The sequence below is a fragment of the Budorcas taxicolor genome, chromosome 13, assembly GCF_023091745.1.
Source record: "Budorcas taxicolor isolate Tak-1 chromosome 13, Takin1.1, whole genome shotgun sequence".
Lineage (NCBI taxonomy): Eukaryota > Metazoa > Chordata > Mammalia > Artiodactyla > Bovidae > Budorcas > Budorcas taxicolor.
The window spans coordinates 59138634-59160264 of record NC_068922.1 but is presented as its reverse complement, the minus strand read 5'-3'; the positions used below and the strand labels follow the sequence as shown (position 1 = coordinate 59160264).

General features: G+C 48.4%; 1 protein-coding gene across 1 annotated transcript; it reads left to right on the top strand.

The window, feature by feature from the left end:
• The first annotated feature begins 1295 nt into the window (after positions 1 to 1295).
• On the top strand, positions 1296 to 9397 carry TFAP2C (transcription factor AP-2 gamma). The gene is made up of 7 exons (XM_052651122.1): positions 1296 to 1343; positions 2963 to 3448; positions 3579 to 3630; positions 4801 to 5017; positions 5627 to 5745; positions 7851 to 7995; positions 9112 to 9397. Exons 1-7 carry the CDS (start codon positions 1296 to 1298, stop codon positions 9395 to 9397), a joined length of 1353 nt encoding a protein of 450 aa, XP_052507082.1.
• Positions 9398 to 21631: the final 12234 nt, after the last annotated feature.

The following is a 21631-nucleotide window of genomic DNA, read 5'->3' as shown; positions in this document are numbered from 1 at the left end:
AATAGTGCTTTCTGCCTTCAAGTCTGGGTGGAAAATACATAATGGGGTGAGAGGCAGCGTTTATGCGGAAGGAAGTTTCGTTTTCTGCCTGCATCTGCGAAACGGAAGGGAACTCACCTCTCAAGCGGGGGTCCCTCTACGGCCCCTCCTTCTGCCCCCACCTCTTGCCTCTTCTCTACCTGTGACACTAGGGTTGTATTCAGCCCCGCACCTCGTTTCTCTGTTGAGCTGAGGCTTCCGAGTGCCTGGCCCGTCGGAGGAAACTGCCGAGCTGGCGCTGAGCAGGGCAGGGCAGGGCAAGGCTGGGCGAGGGCCCGCGGGTGCCCCCACCTCCCTCCCGGCCGCAGCCCAGCCGTGGAGACGGAGCTTCGGGCGATGGCGGCATGAAGAAGTTGTCCTACACTTCGGGGCCGGTGGAGAGTCCCGCCCGCTCGGCTGCGCTTGGGGCGGACTCCCCAGAAGGCCTTCCCACCCCGTCCCCTCGGAGAAACCGAAGAGCACTGTGCCCACGTCGTGCGGGGGAGGGGTCTTCTCGCGGAGGGGTTGGGTCTCCCGCAGCATGACCCCACTGTAAACCTTGTCTCCCTGGAGTGGGTGGTCAGGACGTTTTAGGAGATGAGGGGAGCTCAAGTCTTGAGACGTCCCCTAAATCGGGGTCTCTAACTCCCCGTCACGGCGTCTTTCGGAGGATGGGGAACGGCGGCCTAGGTGAAAGGGGGTGTTGGGGGTGGGGTTCTTGGATTTGGATCTCTGTTCCCAGCTCTGCCCGTTTCAGGTGTGTGCGTGCTGAGGGTGACTGATGGCAGGCGTGATGGGGGACCCTGGCCTCAGGCTTGCGGCCGTCAGCGAGGTACCTTCCACTAGACTCTGCTCCTAGCCCCACGCAGCGTGGGTCTCCGCGCGGCGCCCGGCCAGGGTGCGGGGCGGAGCTAGGCTGGGACTGGCTGGGGGCCGCCCCGCCCGGCGCCGGGCCTTCGCGCCGGCCCCCGGGGAGGAGTTATGATAATTTCTTTCTCATTAAGGCTCCCCGATCCCCCGGCTATCGTCGGGACACAGTGCGGGCGCGGCTTCCCGGGTCCCCTGCAGCGGTCTTCACACCCGTGGCGGCAGCATCTACAATTGCGGAGCCGCCGATGCGCGCCCAGTGACCCGGACAGCTAGGCCCGCGCGGCGGGGGCGGCGGCGGGGGCGGCGGCAGACGCCTGGCCACCGTGACCCCAATTTTGGATTTACCGCTCGGGGGGTGGGGGGAGCCTGGATTTAACTGGCGATTGTTTTGGGGGACGCCGGACGCCATGTTGTGGAAAATAACCGATAACGTTAAGTATGAAGAGGACTGCGAGGTGAGCTGGGCACGGGGGCGCAGCCCGGCCCCACGAGGACAGTCCGGGAGGCGGGGGCCACTGGACCGAGGTCGGGGGCGAGGGCGCAGGAGCAGCAACCAGGCACCCACCGCTCGCCCTTCGACGGGACAGAGTCCGCTTCTCCGGACACCCCCTATCGTGCGTTTCTCCGGGGTCCCCTTCCCGAATCGGGCCTTTCCCTAAATATCCAGCCTCGGGAACGGGGCCTGGAAAGAGAGTGGCAGATCCTACCCACAAAGCTTACCGGCCGGTTTCATGCGAAGCAAAACAGCCCTTCTTCCCGTTTTCTCGGAAGAGCGCCGGGTCTACAACTCTTTAGAGGTGTCTTTTACGCACGAAACCTCCGTCCAAAGGCGTTAGAAGAGGCGGCCTGCCGGCGACACCTTTGCGGAGTCTCCTCCGAGGCGGGCTTGTCACCTGCTCCGCTACCCCCTCGGGGAGACAAGAAAAGAGCAGAAGTTTGGCTTTCGAGAGAAGTGGGGGCTGGGGAGGGGGGCCGCGCTGAGGCCAGATGGGGCCGTAAGCGCTCGGGAGTGCTCCATCCTGTCGGACAGGTTGAGCTAGAGTTTCGGAGAGTGGGAGGGAGGGAGGCGGCGAGCGGGAAGAGGAAGAAGACGCAGGCGGCGCGAGGCGTGCGCCTGGGCCCCGGGAGAAAGGCGAACGGTGGCTGCGGGGACGCGCGAGAGCCGTGCGCCCGGGGCACCTCGAGGGGCCGCTCCAGTTTGCAGGCCCGGACACCTCCGCTAGGGGGCGACGGCATCCTGTCTCTCCGGGTCCCCCAGCCCCCGCTCCCGCTACCCCTGTGACCCGGGGACACATGGCGACACGTCCTTTCAGAATTAAGTCGGACAGCCCTGGGGCTAGGGAACATGTACAGGCAAGGCTGCCCAATTTTCGGGGTCCTTCCTCCTCCCTGTGTGCCCGATTGATGGGGAGACTGACGATGGTCGGGCAGGACGGTCTCACTTCGCCGTGGTCTCATATCGGTAGCCCGGGAGCGCACGCCTGGCTCCAGCGGGTTCCATCCTGAATCCCTGGGGCGGTGCTGGGCGGCCGGCCCGGCTAGGGAGGGTCTCTCGCCCGGAGGTCTTTGTCCTGAGGGCGTGGAAGGGAGGGTCCCTGGGGCGGGGAAAAAGCACATTTCCTGCGCGGCGCGCATTATCCGCGCGCGCCTCTTCCCCACTTTTGCGGACAACTCTGGCATGTGCGGACTTGTGGGCGATCGCGCTCTGCGCAGCGTGCAGACCTTCTCCCAGGATTCTTGCCTCAGCTTCTCCCGCCCCAAGACCTGGGATGCGGACTGGGAGCCCCCGATTGCCTCGGGCGACAGAGCGCCCAGACCTTCGCCGACGGGCCCCGGAGGCACCTTCCCCCAGGTCTTTTCTCCAGTTTTCCTTTTGCAGACTCGCGGTTGACAACGAAGCTCCCCCGGGGCACGTTGCTTCCCCAGAGGCCTTTTGGCTCGAGGGCAGGGCCCCGCGGGGTCGGGCTGGGCGGGAGCAGTGGGTCCCCGGGCGCAAGAGGCCCGGAGCGGCGGCCGCACTCAGCTCGCAGGAGCGGGGTTTCGTCCTAACCGGGTCTCGGTTTCTCTGCCCCAGGATCGCCACGACGCGAGCAGCAATGGGAACCCGCGCCTGCCTCACCTCTCCTCCGCCGGGCAGCATCTCTACAGCCCCGCGCCGCCCCTCTCCCATACGGGAGTCGCCGAATACCAGCCGCCCCCCTACTTTCCGCCTCCCTACCAGCAGCTGGCTTACTCTCAGTCGGCCGACCCCTACTCGCACCTTGGAGAGGCGTACGCCGCTGCCATCAATCCCTTGCACCAGCCCGCTCCCACCGGCAGCCAGCAGCAGGCCTGGCCCGGGCGCCAGAACCAGGAGGGGGCCGGCCTGCCCTCGCACCACGGGCGCCCGGCCGGCCTGTTGCCCCATCTCTCTGGACTGGACGGCGGCGCCGTGAGCGCACGCAGGGAGGCCTACCGACGCTCGGACCTGCTACTGCCGCACTCTCACGCCCTGGACGCCGCGGGCCTGGCCGAGAACCTGGGGCTCCACGACATGGCACACCAGATGGAGGAGGTGCAGGTGAGCGCCTCGGCTCTGCCCGCTCCGGCCGGGACCTGTGCGTCCCACTGCCTCTCTCCTCTTACCCTCCACCCCGACCCCGGCCCGGCTCTCCCCGAACTTAAAGGAAACTTTGTCATTTCTCCCTCAGAATGTGGACGACCAGCACCTACTTCTGCATGATCAGACAGTTATTCGCAAAGGTACGCAATGAGCCACAGTCCTTGTCTTCCTCTGGCCCACACACCCTACCCTGTTCTGGTTCTTAAGGGCGCTGTGAAGTTATTGATTTGTTGGCAAGGTGGAGCCTTTGAGATTATGACTTGGGACATTCGTGGTAGAGGGAGTGACCGGTTTTAGGAGTGAGGAGAGAGAGGGCATTTAAGATCTAAACGGGAAAAGATGCTCTCAGATACTGCCTCTCAATCTCTGGTTTTGTCGCTTGATAATTTTTTTCCCTTGGGAAGTGTCACTTCTTGGATTTGAGAGTGTTTGTACAATGCTCCAGAAAGAACTCCAGAGTGAGTTAAGCCTGTGATTTAATTTGGAAAATTAGTGGAGTGTTTGGTCCTGTGACAATTTTAGTTGTTGAATGGGTTGCTGTGATTTTATTCCTGTGTTCAAATACAAGGTAAAGGGCCTTCATTCTGATCTGTAAGAAGATGGTGGGAAGCAGTTTGGCCTACAAACTTAGAGCTTTAAAATGCATGGGGCTGGGTGATCTGTTGGTTTTAGGCTGGGATGAGGTGGGAGGGGGTTTTTGGAAAATGGGATTATTTGGTGAGTGAGTGGCTCATGACATTAAGTTACATCTAGCCAAGATTACCAGTTTGGTTTTGCTGGGAAAGACAGTCATCCTAAATCAAGGGTAGTTATGACCTGTAACTTGAAGTTAAACTGTTTGAAATCAATTGGGAAAAATTAAAAAAACAAAAACCCTTATAAAATAAACTGAATTTCCCAGTAAACTTAGAACAGATTTATTTATATTTAAAACTTTGCTGTGATCAGTTGCATTGAAAGATTTTAGGAAACGATTGGAATATGTCCTGCAATTTTGGATATTCCTTGAATGATAGGGGGAAAATCATCATTTAGTTAAGAAGCAGTCTTTTGAAAACAAATGTTCTAATGAATCAGATTATAATAGTGGCTAGAAAATGCAAACCCAGATTTTGACTAATTAATTTCCCAAGGTGTTAACTTGTGAATTTCAGATTTGATTATCTTAAGGAATACGGCTTAAAAAAAAAAATCTGTTTGCAGTTTATAGCCCAACACGCAATGTTACCGTTGAAGGGCTCCTTCACTTTTGGTGAGTGATTTGAAAAGGTCTCTTGCTTGGGACTGCCACTTCTGATCTTCATTTACAGGTCCTATTTCCATGACCAAGAACCCCCTGAGTCTCCCTTGTCAGAAGGAGTTGGTGGGGGCTGTGATGAATCCCAGCGAGGTCTTCTGCTCAGTCCCTGGAAGACTGTCCCTCCTCAGCTCTACATCTAAATACAAAGTGACAGTTGCTGAAGTCCAGAGGCGGCTGTCCCCGCCTGAGTGCTTAAATGCCTCATTACTGGGAGGTGTTCTCAGAAGGTACATGGGGACACGTTGTGGGGCATGGTCATTGGATAGGTGGTGGGGGATGAAAAATAAAAAAGCACCAGGGAGGTATTTTTAACATTTATGTAACTTTTATACCTAACACTGAATTCTAATTGGCTGGGGGGAGGGGGACGGCTTAGTACATTTCATCTCTTTTAGAAAGTGCCGAAAGTGCCAAGTGTAGAAAAAAGTGCTAAAATAATGCTAATAAATTCTCATTTGGTTGGAATTTGATTCCATGTATGAAGTGGTAGCATCTGTATTTAGGGTAGAGGAGCTTCATGGGTCTGATTCTCCCCAGGGGAGTAGTTTTTGTTTGTGTATGTGTGTGTGTGTGGGGGGGGGGTGCCGCTGCAGTTTCTACAAGTGAAAATTTATCTGCTCCAGTACAACTTGCAGTGTTCTGTGATTAAAGAACAAAAATGCTGGCAATGCTAAGAAAGATTTTTAATTTTAGGGAGATAAGGACTCCCTGCATCACTTGATTAGGAACCATATAATGTTGAAGGTCTTTGACAGATTTCTGTTTTGATGGCAGCAGGTTAGGCATTTCAGCATTTTAAAGTGGTTTCTTGAGAGAAGTTTTTTTTTTTTGCTTAGAGCCAAGTCTAAAAATGGTGGCCGGTCCTTGCGGGAGAAGTTGGACAAGATTGGGTTGAATCTTCCAGCTGGGAGACGGAAAGCGGCTCACGTCACCCTGCTGACGTCTCTCGTGGAAGGTCAGTGGAGGTTTTTTTTTGTTTTGTGGTATTTGTAGTTGGTGCTGTTGTGTCTTTTAATATTTCTCTAAAGAAAAGCTTAAAAACAACTCTTAGTCACAAGTAGAGAGAGGGATGCAAGAAGTGATTTGCCATGTGTTCATTACAGTGACTCACAGTCATTTAATCGAATGTTAACCCCAGAAAATCACTGTTAAATTTCCTATCAGATGAACCAGTTTCTGAAGGATGAAATGATTTGGTACATGTTTTTTCGTTGTTTTATTTTCTTGTTTTAAAGCTGGTTCCTTTGGGTAAAAATACCGTTTCTAGTTTTTGTAGCTGTGGGCTATTGGGATTATGGTAAATGAAGAGAAAAGCCCTTGTATACAGTGAAACTGGTCCAATTCACAACTCCTTTGTTAATTTCCCCATCAAAAAAAGTAATAGGGGGGAAAAAAAACCTGATGGGGCCCACAGATGGGTCCCCCTCTCCAATGCTAAGATAGTTAGGATGTGATATTTCAGTTTCTTGAATGGGCTTACACCCACTAACCTGGAAAGTAGCCAAGAATGCAATACGGCCTTTACAAGTGGGAGAGGGAAAAGTGAAATAATTATTTTTAAAAACAAAACAAGCTGGTTGTTACTGCGCGCAGAGGAGCACGGAGAGGCTTATCGCCAGCACCTCGTCCAATCAGCGGGGCGCTGGGGGCCCGGGGAGCCAATGAGGGGTGGTCTCCTGGCAGCCAGGCAATCTTTTGAACATTTTCTTTCCCTGGTTTACATGGTGCCACCGCGGTGCTAAAAGAGACTTGGCAGGGCCTGGGTCTACCTTTTTATGAGTTGTCTTTGGAGGTCAGGGCCAGGAGAAAGGAGCTGCCTGTTAGATGCTCTTGGGGACCAGCTGTCCTGCATGGAGAATGGTGGGCTCTGCGTGTGTGAAACATAAATGTGGCTCCCCAAGGTTTCCTTACCAGCCAGGCAGGGGTGCTTGAATGAGAAAGTGAACAATGGATCTCAGATTCTGATTTAGTGAGTCAGGGAGGGAAGTGGAGATAGTGGGGGTGCCACCATCTGGGTTTTTGTAAAGCCCTGACAGCCCCACATCTTGGAATCAGACACTTCAGTGGGTTCCTCGGGTGGGAGATGACCACCACCACCTTACCATACCGCTTGGTTTTCTCACTCTCCGCCCCCAAAAACTTAGACAAGGGGGTAGGTAGGCCAGGTTGGCAGGTAGAGCTCCTGACGTTTCTAGTAGGATACACTCCTCCCACCGCCTTTTTTTTTTTGTTCACATCGTGAGGCATGTCTTAGTTCCCTGACCAGGGATCAAACTTGTGCCCCCGTTGCGTTGGAAGCGTGGAGGCTTGGCCACTGGACTGCCAATGAAGTCCCCCTTTTAAAAGAAACAGTCTAGACACTTAGCTCAACCAGCAGTGGGGCGCCCTCGTTTACAAACAAAGATTTTGTCCCAGTTTGCTTCTTTGACAAACATGCTCACCTCCCTTAAATTTTCTGACTTCGGCACGACGACACAGAGAAAACATGGAGACAGAGTGTCTCCGTGAGATGCTCAGGTTGGGCAGAGGACTGGGTTACACTGGTCAAGAACAGTTAAAAATTTCAGTTTTTCCCTCCTGATGTATGATTTCACCCTCTATTCCTAGGGAAGAGTACCCACTGAAAGCACCCAGGAAGTTCTCCTTACCAGCTGGATTGTTGGCCCCATGTATGATTTCATTTTAGAATACAGAATGACCGCTAGACTGATTGTTGTTCATTCTCTAAGTTGTATCCAACTCCTTGGTGACCCCATGGGCTACAGCACACCATGCTTCCCTGTCCTTCACACTATCTCCTGGAGTTTGCTCAAACACCATTCAACCATCTCATCCTCTGTTGCCCCCTTCTCATGCCCTCAATCTTTCCCGGCATCAGGGTCTTTTCCAGTAAGTTGGCTCTTTGCATCAGGTGGCCAAGGTATTGGCGCTTCAGCATCAGTTGTTCCGTTGAATATTCAGGGTTGAACAGACTGATAGTGCTGGAAAAGGGGAGAAGGGCTAGTTTGCCATGGTGACCATAGCCATCCTAAAGTCTGTTACTGTTGCCTATTATTCTAGGTGAGGCAGTTCATTTGGCTCGGGACTTTGCCTATGTCTGTGAAGCAGAATTTCCTAGTAAATCTGTGGCTGAGTATTTAACCAGACCTCATCTTGGAGGGCGGAATGAGGTAGCAACTAGGAAGAACATGCTGCTGGCTGCACAGTGAGTATCCAAACTTGAGAATTTGATGCCCTGATGCTCTGACCTTGAAGCCCAGAGGTCAGCACAGCCCCTGGTGCTCAAGAAAGAAATGCTCCTTAAATAAGTTAGGGTGTTGAGCAAAAGGAATGTCAAGGAGTGTAAAGGTACAGTCAAATAGGGTAACTTTTGGGTAGGATTTAGAAGACTAAGAACAGTGAGAGTATGGCTCACAATGAATGTTTCTGAGCTGCTTAAGTTATTTAGCTCAAAATAGTTAAGCTTACTCGTTTATCTTATTTGCATGTCTTGCAAAAATGTGTTAGAAACAATTTATTTTGTCACATCCAGCAGCGTTGATGTGCCTTCTGCTTCCTGATAACATGATGTTTTTCAATTTTAATTATTTTGGCTATACCACGTGGCATGCGGGATTTTACTTCCCCAACCAGGGATGGAACCCGTGTCCCTTGCAGTGGGAGTCTTAACCACTGGACCACCCGGGAAGTCTCTTTTGTGTTTTAAAACGACCCAGTTGAATGTAATGACCCAGTTGAATGTATAGGAGTCATAGGCAAATTAAATGTCTCAAAAACAACTTAATGCAGCTGAGGGGTTTCTCATCGAAACCAACAGTAAATTGATTTTAGAATCATGGTAAATGAAGCAGAACCAGTCAAGTAGGAAATAGGGCAGAAAAGAGCCGATGAACCAGCCTGTATCACAGAGTGAATTTCGGGGAAATAAATTCCCAGTTCTTGACAGAATTGTTTTGTAGGAACCAGACTGCATCAGAGAAAAAACTCACTCTTCCTGGGCTGGAATTCTAACTCCACCTCTTTACTAGTCCTGGTGACCTTGGCCACTGGGTTGTGGCGTTAATCCCTTTATCTTTTCTAATTGCTGGGAAGATTAAATAAGATAATGCTAAAGGAGTTTAGCTCATGGCTTTGAACAGAATACGTGCGGAGTGCAGCAGCTTAGGCTGTTGGTGTTAATTAAAAGCCTGTTGGGCTGGTCAGCCCCAGATGCTCTCTGCCTCCAGGTGTCACCCCCACGGTAGTTTAGTCTTGGTGCCCTTATCTGTTTCGGGCCAAGGCTGAGCTCAAGCTCAACGGTGTGCGTTGACTGTCTTCACAGGCAAGTGTGTAAAGAATTCACAGACCTTCTCAATCAAGATCGAACTCCCAACGGGAACAACCGACCCACCCCGGTCCTGGAGACCAACATTCAGAACTGCTTGTCTCATTTCAGCCTGATTACCCACGGGTTTGGCAGCCAGGCCATCTGTGCCGCAGTGTCTGCTGTGCAGAACTACATAAAAGAGGCCCTGATAGTCATAGACAAATCCTACATGAATCCCGGAGACCAGAGTCCAGCCGATTCTAGCAAAACCCTGGAGAAATTGGAGAAGCACAGGAAGTAAAACGAGGGGGTGGGGAACCAAGGGCCGAAGAGTTCGGAAGGAAAAGGACTCCCAGATCATCTCGACCAGGACAGACTGGGCACCCTGCTTACCTGGGGGGCAGGGTTGTTACCCACCTTCCCATGAAAAAAGGCCTCCATTGATTTCCAGCTCTTCACGTGCCCTCCTGGATTTCCTAGTATTTAGGGAGTGCTGAAGCGTCTCCTTAACTCTGGACAAGATGTTGGAAGTGCTGGTTCTTTACTCATTAAGCTTATGTTTTATTTTTTTGGAACCCCATTCTTCCTTACTCTGGAAGTGGTGCTACAAGTTTTCGAACGTTTTGAATAAATCCCCGGGCTAACAAAACTCACATTCACTCAGCTGTTGAAAGGTCAAATTGATGGGATTCAGATCAACAATAGCTTTTAGTGTTGAGGTGAAAGTATTTATGTAGTTTCTTCAGCCTCGTCCTGCATACCAATAAATAGGAGGCAAGGATTCTGTCCACCTAGCAACTGGTTAATAGGTGGCATTTGTAACACTTTAAAACCCCTTGTTCAAAGGGGCCCTTCGGGTTTACGAAACTTGTAGAAACAAAGCCTGCTGATGACTTTATGTTTTTTCTTTAAAAAAAAAAAAAAACTTTGAAAGTTAACTCTTCAAGGAGGAGACTCTTTGAAATGACATATTCCTTTAAGGTATGGAAGCTTTATTTTGCATATTTATTTCACATCTTAGTGAAACTTGAAAAGGGTAGGCATGGAGCATTTTTTTTTTTTTTTTTGCTGTCTGTCATCCCCCAGTCCCAGAGGAGGCTCTGTATTTTGAGAAACTGAGTTGAGTGTACAGATTTTATTTATGCATAATTTAATGGGGTCTGTAAATACGGGTGCACTTCTTATGACTTTTTGAGAAACGGCATTCGATTTTAATATTAACTTTTAAAGGTGACGGGGTAATCTAAGACGTATCTTTAGGTTTTATTCGTATATACACAGGGTATTAAGAGTTAAGAGGATCTTCAGCTCTGTTCTTGACTCTGGAAGACTCTTATTTAATTGAAGCTGTCTGTCCACAAAGCAATAACTTTGTCTTGTTCCTGTTGGGCTGACCCCCCAAAGAGGTACAGTGCGAGGTACAGTGCGTGTGGGTGAAAATGGAGTTTTGGAATTGAACTCCTTGCCTGTAAATGTTCCCTAAATAATTGTTGTGTATATGAAACCTGTATAATAAAAAGTATTCTCGATAGAAGCTGTGAAAGTCTGGTTGGAACCTGATGTATTTTTTCATCTCTAAGAGGAGTGGCAGAGATGATTTCTGGTTTGACTGTAGCCGAGCAGTAAAGCTGTGTGCCAGGGGAATCCCTCGTAAGATTGCTTTGTCACCCCATGCCATGCAGTCAGCAGCTATCAGCTTCGTAGGGTACCATCTCCCCTGACATAACGGCTGCTGGGAGATGTGTGAGGGATGGTTGATTGACAAATAAGAGGAATCTGCAGTTTGGGAATCCTATCTTGTGTAAGACCACTTATTGAGAAACACGGTTCATACGGTTAAGTTGCATCAAAATTTTGAGAGTGGACATGAGATGGGTAAAGACTGGGCAGATCCTCCTTGGGAGGACTAGGCCTTCAGGCAGATGTAGGCAGTGGAGATGGGTGGTAGGTGACCTGAGTGTTTTCTCCATGGAATTTCTCCATCTTTGGAAACATGATCATGCACATGGACATTCTAATCGTTTTGTCTAGTGGGCAGATCAGAGGTTGGGTTTCTGTCCTTGGGGAGCAGAAGAGACTGGCCGGGCTTGTGTGCTTGTGGGATGTTTGCTAGGATCTTGGATGTTCACCGACAGTCCTTAGGTTTCAAGTTGAAGTGGCCTGGCACATCCTCCAGGAAATGATATGTTTATAGTTTGGCCTGAGTGGCTGGGCTTCAAAGGGAGTGTGGAAGCAAAAGGGTTTTCCATGTCTAAGGCTGTTGCTTCAACTCCAGACTCACAATCCTTGATTCATAACTCTGTACCAAATGCTTAGCAATTCCTGATTTAATATTGGCATTGGATGTTATTAAGTAACTTAAACTCTGCCAGCCTAATACTTTGCTCTTGGCAGCTTGTCCCTGGCTATTGAACATTCCCATTAAGTTGGATTTATCTGGTTGCTATCTCAGGATTACAATTGCTTTGCTTTAGAGCAGTGAAAAGAGGTCTCACATTGGCAGTTATTTCTCAATCGAGATGTGAGACCTTGGGTGTTAAGAGGAGATGAAGGGAGCAAAGGATTGAAGGAAAAAGGGCTATTTGCTTATCAGCATCTCTGCTTGCTTTTGGACTAGACTCTGGCTTTGAGAAGCTGTGCTGAATTGCAGTGCAGACAATGTTCTGGAATCACCCCAAAGTCAACCCAGGATTGAATGAGTCATAAAGCAGGGCTTATGCCTGGCTCAGCGCTCAGTTCTCCTTTTCCTTCTCCCACCAAACGCTAGCAGGACAGCCACTGGCTTCCTGGGTCTAGTGTGTGGTAACAGGTTTTACTTCCTAACACTCTGAGCTGATGCCATGGGGAGCAACTGAGCACCCTTACAAGGTCCCTACCGAAACCTTGGCTGCCTTGATTTCTCACCTGCCCTCTGAGCATGTTCGACTCCCATGGCCTAACCTCAGGCCATCAGACATACGGACTCTTGCTTTTAAGCCCTGTGTTGGTAAGAATTACATTTCATTCTCCCTTTTCCCTTCACCCGTGCTGTGTTGCCTTCCTGGCTCCTTGACAGGTTGATTTGCTTTTTATGAAGACACATGATACTGCTGAAGTCTTTGGCACTCCAGGAGAAGAAAAAAGATGCTCCTTTTTTTCCTCATGGTTGCACTGAAAGAAAACCCATCACTGTCCGAAGACACGCACAATCCAGAGTTCACTTAGGAGAGAGACTCAGCAGGTCTCTGCATCTACAGACGGGATATCTGTCCATCCGGGCACCTTGGAGATAGATGCCTGTCTGTCACACAGACACTTAGAGGTTCTCTGGAAGGTCAGATGGGGTGTTGCCAATAGCCCTTCATGGCTGTCTTCTCCGTGTGCATACGATTTAAGTTGTGACTTAGGAAAGGGACGATTAGTCTGTTTCTCATTTGAAATGATTTCATAACAACCATCCTTTCCATTTTGGGGGTCTAGTGTCAGGGTGAGATCTGAGATCCTGTATTTGGATATTAAAAAACAAAACAAGATAAGGTCATGGATGGGTGAGGCAGAAATTCCTAAGGCTCAGCAGTGGTGGGAATGCTGGTGGGGAACTCACTGCCATTTTCCTGGGGTAAGTGTTGGTTACCAGCTGTTAGGAATTCCTGTATGGGTTGCTGTGATGCCTGAGGACTTCAGGGTTGATCCTCCTTGAAGGAGGATGGGTCTACATCTCAATAAACTCACCAAAAGTTAAAATTGCTTCAAATCCAAAGTGTATTATTGTACATCAGCTTGTTTTTTTTTCTGGCTGTGCCGTGCAGCTTGAAGGATCTTATTTCCCTGACCAGGGACTGAACCTGGGCCCTGAAAATGAAAGTGCCAAGTCCTAACCCCTAAACTGCCAGGGAGTTTCCTACACCTCATTTATTTAAAAAATTATTTAATTCACTTGACTTATCAATTGTCTTCACTTAGCCTCACTTACCCTAAACCTCCTCAGAACACTTTTATTAGCCTACAGTTGGGCAAAATCATCTAACACAAAGCCTGTTTTATAGTAAGGGGTTGAATATATCATAATTGTTTTTTTTTTTTTAATTTTTGGCCACACCCCTTGGCGTGTGGGATCTTTTTTTTATTTGCTGAATTCTTTATTTTTGGCTGTGCTAAGGCTTTGTTGCTGTGTACGGGCTTTCTCTAGTTGCAGTGACTGGGGGCTACTCCCTGTACTAAGTGCTTGGGCTTATTGCGGTGGCCTCTCCTGTTGCAGCTCCAGGTGCCTGGGCGTCAGTGGTTGTGGCGCACAGGCTTAGTTGCCTTGTGGCGTGTGGGATCTTCCTGGACCAGAGACTGAACCTATGTCCCCTGAGTTGGCAGGCAGATTCTTAACCACTGGACCACCAGGGAAGTCCAGCATGTGGGATCTTAAGTCCCCAGCCTGGGATTGAACCCTCACTCCTTACTTTGGAAAGTGGAGTCTTAACTGGACTGCAGGGGAAGTCCTCATGTAATTTGTTGACTACTGAAGGTGGAAACTAGAGTGGTTGTGAGTGTATCGGTCACTGACTCTTGCTGCTGCCCAGCCTCACGAGAGGATCTCACTAGCCCAGGAAAAGGGCAACATTCTAATTTTGAAGTATGGTTTCTACTGAATGCCAGTCACTTTTGTTCCAACCTTAAATTGAAGAATTATAAGTTAAATCCTTGTAAGTCAGGGAGTATCTGTATTTCTCTAGTCTTTTCCTTTTCCCAGGGGTGTGTTGGGGTGGTGAAGTGGCAGTTTAATTTGCCTTCCTTTACCGCATGTGGAAAAGACCCTGATGCTGGGAAAGATTGAGGGCAAGAGGAGAAGGGGGTGACAGGATGAGATGGTTGGATGGCATCACCGACTCAATGAACATGAGTTTGAGCAAACTGTGAGAGATGGTAAAAGATAGGGAAGCCTGGTGTGCTGCAGTCCATGGGGTCACTAACAGTCGGACACGACTTAGCCACTGAATAACCCAGGAGAACCCAGGAAACAGCTGTCCTGGGCTACAAAGGGAAGAAAGAATAGTCTGAGGTACATTTAAGCATGGTTTCCAGGTGAGGGAGCTTTCTCTGATCCCCGGGTGTCTGTGACCCTCAGCCAGTGCCTCTTAGTTGCCTGTGCTGAGTGAGTGGGGAGGCTTGTCTCCTTAATTGGAGATAAGAAAGGTTTGCTTTCAAAATTTCGATGCCGTAGTGCACCCATGCACTATTCTCAGGGTGGCTGTTGCTCCCTGATGATCTGATCATTGTTGATTTACTTTCTCTGATCTCAGATACATCGGATTTCTCTTCCAGTTGACAGTTTTCATGTACTTCGCTGAAATCCATAGGCCACCAGGCTGGGAGGCTTGGTGACACTTGGAGTCACCAAAACCTGACCCCTTCCTGGCTTTTCACCCCAGGCTGGCATTATGTTCAAGGTCATGGATGCAAGGCTTATCAAACCTCTGTCTTCTAGTAACATGGAACATAATCTGCAGAAACAAACCTGATATCATGACTTTTAAAAACTACACTGGAGTCCATAGTTTCATGGAATGCTCAATTACTTTTGGTACCATCATAAACACTAGTTTTCTTGCCTCTTTTGGATAACATCTTGATGTGGGAGATGGATGAGAAAAAAGCGTGAAAACTGAGAAGAGTTGAGAGGCCTAGTTCCAGGAATGTGTTCAAGGAAGAGCTTTGGTAAGAATGTTTACAAGGTCAAGTCTCAGGCTTATGGGATTTTAGTTGCTTGACAGGGGATTGAACCTGGGCTTTCAGAGCCCTTGGCAGTGAGAATGCAGAGTCCCAACCTCTGGACCGTGAGGGGATTCCCTTGTTCTCTTCTATCATGATGCACTGAGTGTTCTTTGTGGCTTCCCAACATTTTCCAAGGGAAGATCTTGGTCTTAAGGAATGGTCCCAAAAGAGTCTGAGAGGTGGTGGGTTGAAAAGGGTGTCTTGGCATCTGGCCCTTGCTGAGATTAGAAGGCCTTTGGGACTTCACAGATGTTAGGAGTTGAACTGTACTCCGTAGAAGTGGGGTATGTCCAAGCCATAACCCCTGTACCTTGGTTTCAACCTTATTTGGAAATAGGCGTGTTGTGAGTAAATAAGATGAGGTCGTGCTGGAGTCCAGTGGGCCTTAATCGTCATGACTTGTGTCCTTACAAAGAGAGGAGAGGCACAGACACACTAGCAGAGATGGCCACATGAAGTCGGAGGCAGAGGTGGAGGGTGGCTGGCCATCTCCTGAAGCTGGAAGAGGTGGAAAGGCTCCTCCTCCACGGATTTCAGAAAGAGCATGGTCCTGTGGACACCCTGACTTTGGAGGTTTAGCCTCTGATGAGAGCAGAGCCGGTCACTGTGTCATCTTCGTCCCAGGCCTGCTGTTCCCCTCCCCCACCTCTCCTCCATCTCCCCTTGGAGGTGGGAGTGGTGAAGGCCCAGAGTTGGGGGTCCGTTTCACTTGCCCCAGCAGTTCCTTTTTGAGGAACGAGGAGGGAATCACGTTTGGGCCTGAGGATTTGAAGTGGGGGTGTGATTTTTTTCCCCAGATTTGACGATGTCTGGAGACATTTTTGGTTGTCATGAGGAGGGGGAGGGAAAACTGCTGTTGGCATCTTAGTGGGTCGATGCTAAACACCCTACAGCACGCAGGACAGCTCCCCCCACAAAGAATCCCCCAGAGTGTCAGCCATCCAGAGGTAGAAATGCTGCTGTAAATGAAACCTGGATGCGTTACTCAAAGTGATCACAGAATTTGCTTCCTCAAGGTGGATTACCGTCTCATTTTCTACCTGATGTGAGTCTAAAATTTGTAAAAAACAAATACCTTAATAAACACATCTCCAAAGAAGACATACAGATGGCAAATAGGCAAGTTAAAAGATGCTCAACATCACTAATTACAGAAATGCAAGTCAAAGCTACAATAAGATACCACCTCACATCATCAGGACGGTCATCTTTAAAAAGTCTACAGATAACAAATGCTGCAGAGGGTGTGGAGAAAAGGCAACCCTCCTGCACTGTTAGTAGGAATGTAAGTTGATGCAGCCACTATGGAAAACAGTGTGGAGATCCCTCAGAAAACTAAAAATAGAATTAGCATAAGATTGAGCAATCCCATCCTGGGCGTATACCCAGACAAAACTATAATTCAAAAGGACACGTGTACCCTTCTGTTCATAGCAGCACTGTTCACAATAGCAAAACACAGAAACAACCTAAATGTCCATCAGGAGATGAGTGGATGAAGAAAATGTGTGTGTGCCTCTGTATACATAGAGACACACACAATGGAATACTACTCAACCATAAAAAAAGAATGAAATAATGCCATTTGCAGCAACATGGATATAACTCAAGATTATCATATTAAGTGAAGTCAAAAAGAGACAAATATCACATAATAACACTTACATGTGGAACCTAAAATATGGCACAAGTGAAATTATCTACAAAACAGACTCACAAACATAAAGAACAGACTTATGACTGCCAAGGGGGAAGGAGGAGGGAGAGGGAAGGACTGGGAGTTTGGAATTAGCAGATGTAAACTACTATATATAGGATGGATAAAAAGCTACTTCTGTATATCACAGGGAACTATATATCCTGTAATAAACCATACTGAAAAAGAAAAAACAAATAGGCTTTACTTTCATAATGTTTACATAAATAAATATTATGTGGAAAATAAATACTTAAATGGGTAAGTAAAGAAAGCCTGTGCTAAGATCTCAAGAGAGACCTGCACCCCTGTGCAACTATTTCTTAACTTTGTTTATTGTTGTTGAAAAAAATTTTTTTAAAAAGGGTTTTTACCTGTTTCCCAACTTTAGAATCAGTGCAGTTTCTCACTGTAAGCAATTTCCTGGAGAACAGGCTAGGAAGGGTAGGAAGTTGCCCACCCTCCCCGCCGCCCCTCCCCTCCCCTCTGCATTCCCTCTGTTTCTTTTTCTCTTTGGCCAGGAATTCTGATTTTCTTCGAGCAGAGATTTTGATGCATTGCTAATATCCATGCATATTCGTTTAACCACAAGACAGGAAAAATTCAGTGGTGGCAGGCACCAACTGTTTAAGAAGATCTTTAGAAAGACAGAATTTTCTCAACTGTTCCCTTTTAATTGTTGTTTTCTCTATCCATTGTTGCTAACTACTTTTAGCTGATGACAGAATGCATTAAAGTGTCATAAACAATTTCCTTTTTATTGTTGACAAAAATAATACACGTCACACTCTTGTACACACTTAGCATATCTTTGGGAGTACAGATGAGCACCCAGGAAGTGGTTGTCCTGTGCAGGGATCTGGGAGGCTGACACCAGGGTTGGGGGTCGAGGGTGGCTGGTAGACGATCTTCCGCTCTCCATCACGTTGTCCAGTTTTAAATATCCACTTGAATGTGGTCAAAACAGGGCTTCCCTTATAGCTCAGTGGGTGATGAATCTGCCTGCAATGCAAGAGAGCCAGATCCGATTCCTGAGTTGGGGAGATCCCTTGGAGAAGGAAATGGCAACCCACTCCAGTATTCTTGCCTGGAGAATCCCATGGACAGAGGAGCCTGGCAGGCACAGTCCATGGGGATGAAAGAGTAGGACACGACCACCATACATCTCGGTGGACCCGGCAAAACCACATTTTGAATGTGGTCAAAACCAGCAAAACCTGGTATCAAATCTAACAAAGAAAATAAAAACTTTAGGTTTAGTAAAACACACAGACAGAATAATAAAATCTGGGGAAGACTCTTGAGAGTCCCTTGGACTGCAAGGAGATCCAACCAGTCCATTCTAAAGGAGATCAGCCCTGGGATTTCTTTGGAAGGACTGACGCTAAAGCTGAAACTCCAGTACTTTGGCCACCTCATGCAAAGAGCTGATTCATTGGAAAAGACTCTGATGCTGGGAGGGATTGGGGGCAGGAGGAGAAGGGGACGACAGAGGATGAGATGCTGGATGGCATCACGGACTGGATGGACGTGAGTCTGAGTGAACTCCAGGAGTTGGTGATGGACAGGGAGGCCTGGCGTGCTGTGATTCATGGGGTCGCAAAGAGTCGGACATGATTGAGTGACTGAACTGAACTGAGGGAAATCCCTGGCGGCTGAGTGGTTATGACTCTACACTTTCACTGCTAAGGTGCGGGTTCAATCCCTGGTCAGGAAACTAAGATCCCGAAAGCTGTGTAGCGTGGTCAGAAGGAAAAAGAAAGAAAAAGAAAGAAAGAAAATGCAGAAAAACCAATTTAAAAAAATGTGATGCTTACTGTAACACAAGCTACAGAAAACACATATGCACCATGTTATTTAATTCCCTAATAACCCTGCATGCATGCATGCTAAGTTGCTCTGCTGCCGCTGCTGCTAAGTCGCTTCAGTCGTGTCTGACTCTGTGCAGCCTCATAGACGGCAGCTCACCAGGCTCCTCTGTCCCTGGGATTCTCCAGGCAAGAACACTGGAGTGGGTTGCCATGTCCTTCTCCAATGCATGAAAGTGAAGAGTGGAAGTGAAGTCGCTCAGTCGTGTCCAACTCTTAGCGACCCCATGGACTGCAGCCTACCAGGCTCCTCTGCCCATGGGATTTTCCAGGCAAGAGTACTGGAGTGGGTCGCCATTGCCTTCTCCGGCTAAGTTGCTCAGTCATATCCAGATCTTTGCGACCCTATGGACTGTAACCCATCAGGCTCTGTCCATGGGATTCTCCAGGCAAGAATACTGGAGTAGGTTGCCATTTCCTCCTCCAGGGGATCTTCCCAACCCAGTGATTGAACTCTTTAATGTCTCCTGCATTGGCAGGCAGGTTCTGTACCCCTAGCACCACCTGGGAAACCCACCAATAATCCTATTTTAGCCATCTTGCAGATGAGGCGCCAGAGGCTCAGAAAAAAGTGAGCGAGATGCTGAAGCTCTCGTAGCTTCCAGAGCAGGCCTGGCTGCCTCCAGAGGTGCTGCTTCTGACCCAGTGCTGTCCTGTCCCCACATGGTAAGATACTACCTTATCCAGCATGTAGTATGTGCCAACCGCTGTTTTAGACCTTTTTCGTATTAAACTAGTTTACTCTTCCCAACAACCATAGGATGTAGGCATTACAGCCCCATTTTACAGATGGAGAAACTGAGGCTCCAATTGGTGAGTTGCCTGAGTAAGGTCCCTTCCTCGATGGATGTCCAGCTCCAACTCCAGCATCTATCTTGGGAAGCCGCAGCCTGTCCTTCAGGTTTGCTGGTCAAGTTTCCTGGGAGGGACTCTCTATGCTTCGGATTCTGAGCCTTTAAGGAAGGGGCCAGACATAGAAGATAGAAATTCCTGGCAAGATTACATCAGGGCAATGGGTAGCTTTTTATATTAGTATAAAGTGGGGTCCCCAGGAGGAAATGCAATGGCACACAGAGATGAGGGTGTTTCCCTCCCATCCCCATCTCCCCAGCTGGAGACCAATCTCATTACCAATTAGGTGTGTATAAGGAGCTATTTTAGGCACATACACACAATGACATGTATTTCTTTTTTAACCCAAATGGTGGCATTTTGTACACACAGTCTGGCACCTCACTCTTCTCACTTGGTTTATCACTTTGGTGGCTCGTCACTGGTTCATATAGAGCTGCCTTGTTTTGCAGGATGTCGTTTTGTGTGTGATGCACAGATAATTCATCCTGTTCTGATGGGGTTTAGAAAGTTTCCGGTCTTCTGTGGTTATAAACAAGGTGGCGGGGAGCGTACCTGTTCACCAGCCGTTTCACAGGGGTCTTTACTGGTAGGTTCTTGAATACAGAGTTTCATCCCTGCAGTCTGCAGGGTAGAGTCTACATGAACCGGTTTGATGGGGGTGATGAAGTGGGGCCAGGGGCTGCTTCATGTGGAGCGTTCAGGGACTCTCACCAAGGAGGTGATATTTGGGCTGAAAGATCGGGAGGGATCGTGTAAAACTCCCAGGATTGGGCCTCAGCAAAATTTACTGAGATGGCGGAAGATTCAATATATCGGCTTTGTGCAAAACCCAGAGAGTCAATCACAGGGAATAAAAACCCATGGAAGTTGCCACGGGCTTTTTTTTTTTTTGGCTGGAACTCTATACACTAAATCCTAAAGGAAATCAACCTTGAACATTCATTGGAAGGACTGATGTTGAAGCTGAAGCTCCAGTAGTTTGGCCACCTGATGTGAAAAGCTGACTTGTTGGAAAAGACCCTGATGCTGGGATAGATTGAATTCAAAAGGACAAGGGGGCGACAGATGATGAGACAGTTAAATAGCATCACTGACTCAATGGGCATGAATTTGAGCAAACTCTGGGAGATAGTGGAAAAGGGAGCCTGGTGTGCTGAAGACCATGGGGTTGCAAAGAGTCAGACATGACTTAGCAACTGAACACCAACAACAACTAGACACTAAAGTGGGGCCCTGGGACTTCCCTGGCAATCCAGTGGTTAAGACTCCCAGCACAGGGACTTGGATTTGATCCCTAGTCAGGAAAGGTCCCCCAAGCTGCAGCCAAAAAAAAAAAAAGAAGACAGGGCCCTGAGGTGTCTGGTCTTGGGGCTCAAGATGAGTTCCAAACTAGCTCTGAAGACTGATAGCTCCAGATGCCCTGACCCACCAGGACCAGGAAGCAGAGAAATGAGCATGCTGTGTGGTGCTGGCCTTGTCTGCTGCTGCTGCTAAGTCGCTTCAGTCGTGTCCAACTCTGTGCAACCCCATAGATGGCAGCCCATCAGACTCCCTGTCCCTGGGATTCTCCAGGCCAAGGACACTGGAGTGGGTTGCCATTTCCTTCTCCAATGCATGAAAGTGAAAAGTGAAAGTGAAGTCGCTTAGTCGTGTCCAACTCTTAGTGACCCCATGGACTGCTGCCCACCAGGCTCCTCCATCCATGGGATTTTCCAGGCAAGAGTACTGGAGTGGGTTGCCATTGCCTTCTCTGTCTTGTCTAACTCAGAATTAAAAATTTCTCAAGCTTACAGTGTCTGTCCGGGAGGTGAGGGTGGGGTTGAGCCTATGGGTGGGGCTCATCAGAACTTTATTGACTGTCAACAGTGGAAGGAAATCTAGAGGTCCCTGGCTAAGCCATTGATTTGGAAAAACAAAACTTGTTTAAATGGTGAATTCCTTATGCCCTTCAAGTGGTTATTTAAAAGAATTACAGGTAATTAAGTCAGGTATTGTTTGTTTATCATGATAATAACAGGTATTGTTTGTTTATCATGTATTTGCACTGGGATCTAGGCCAAATGTTTTGCATTCACTATTTCAATTTTCCAATTTTTTTTTTTGCTTAAGGATATTTCTTGAAGATCTTTACCAGTTGATACATACAGAAGTGCCTCACTCTTTTATGTAGATGTATAGGATTCCATTGCATGGATGAGCCATTTATTCCATTGTATGAATGGACCAGAGCTAGGCATCTTTTCAAATGATTAGGTGAACAAAACTACACATTACAGTTTGTTCTTCCATGACATTATTGTTTTTAGCATTTACTGTGTGTTTGTGAGTAATCTGAGAGGAGTAACTTCATCAGGGAGGCGATTTGAGACATGAG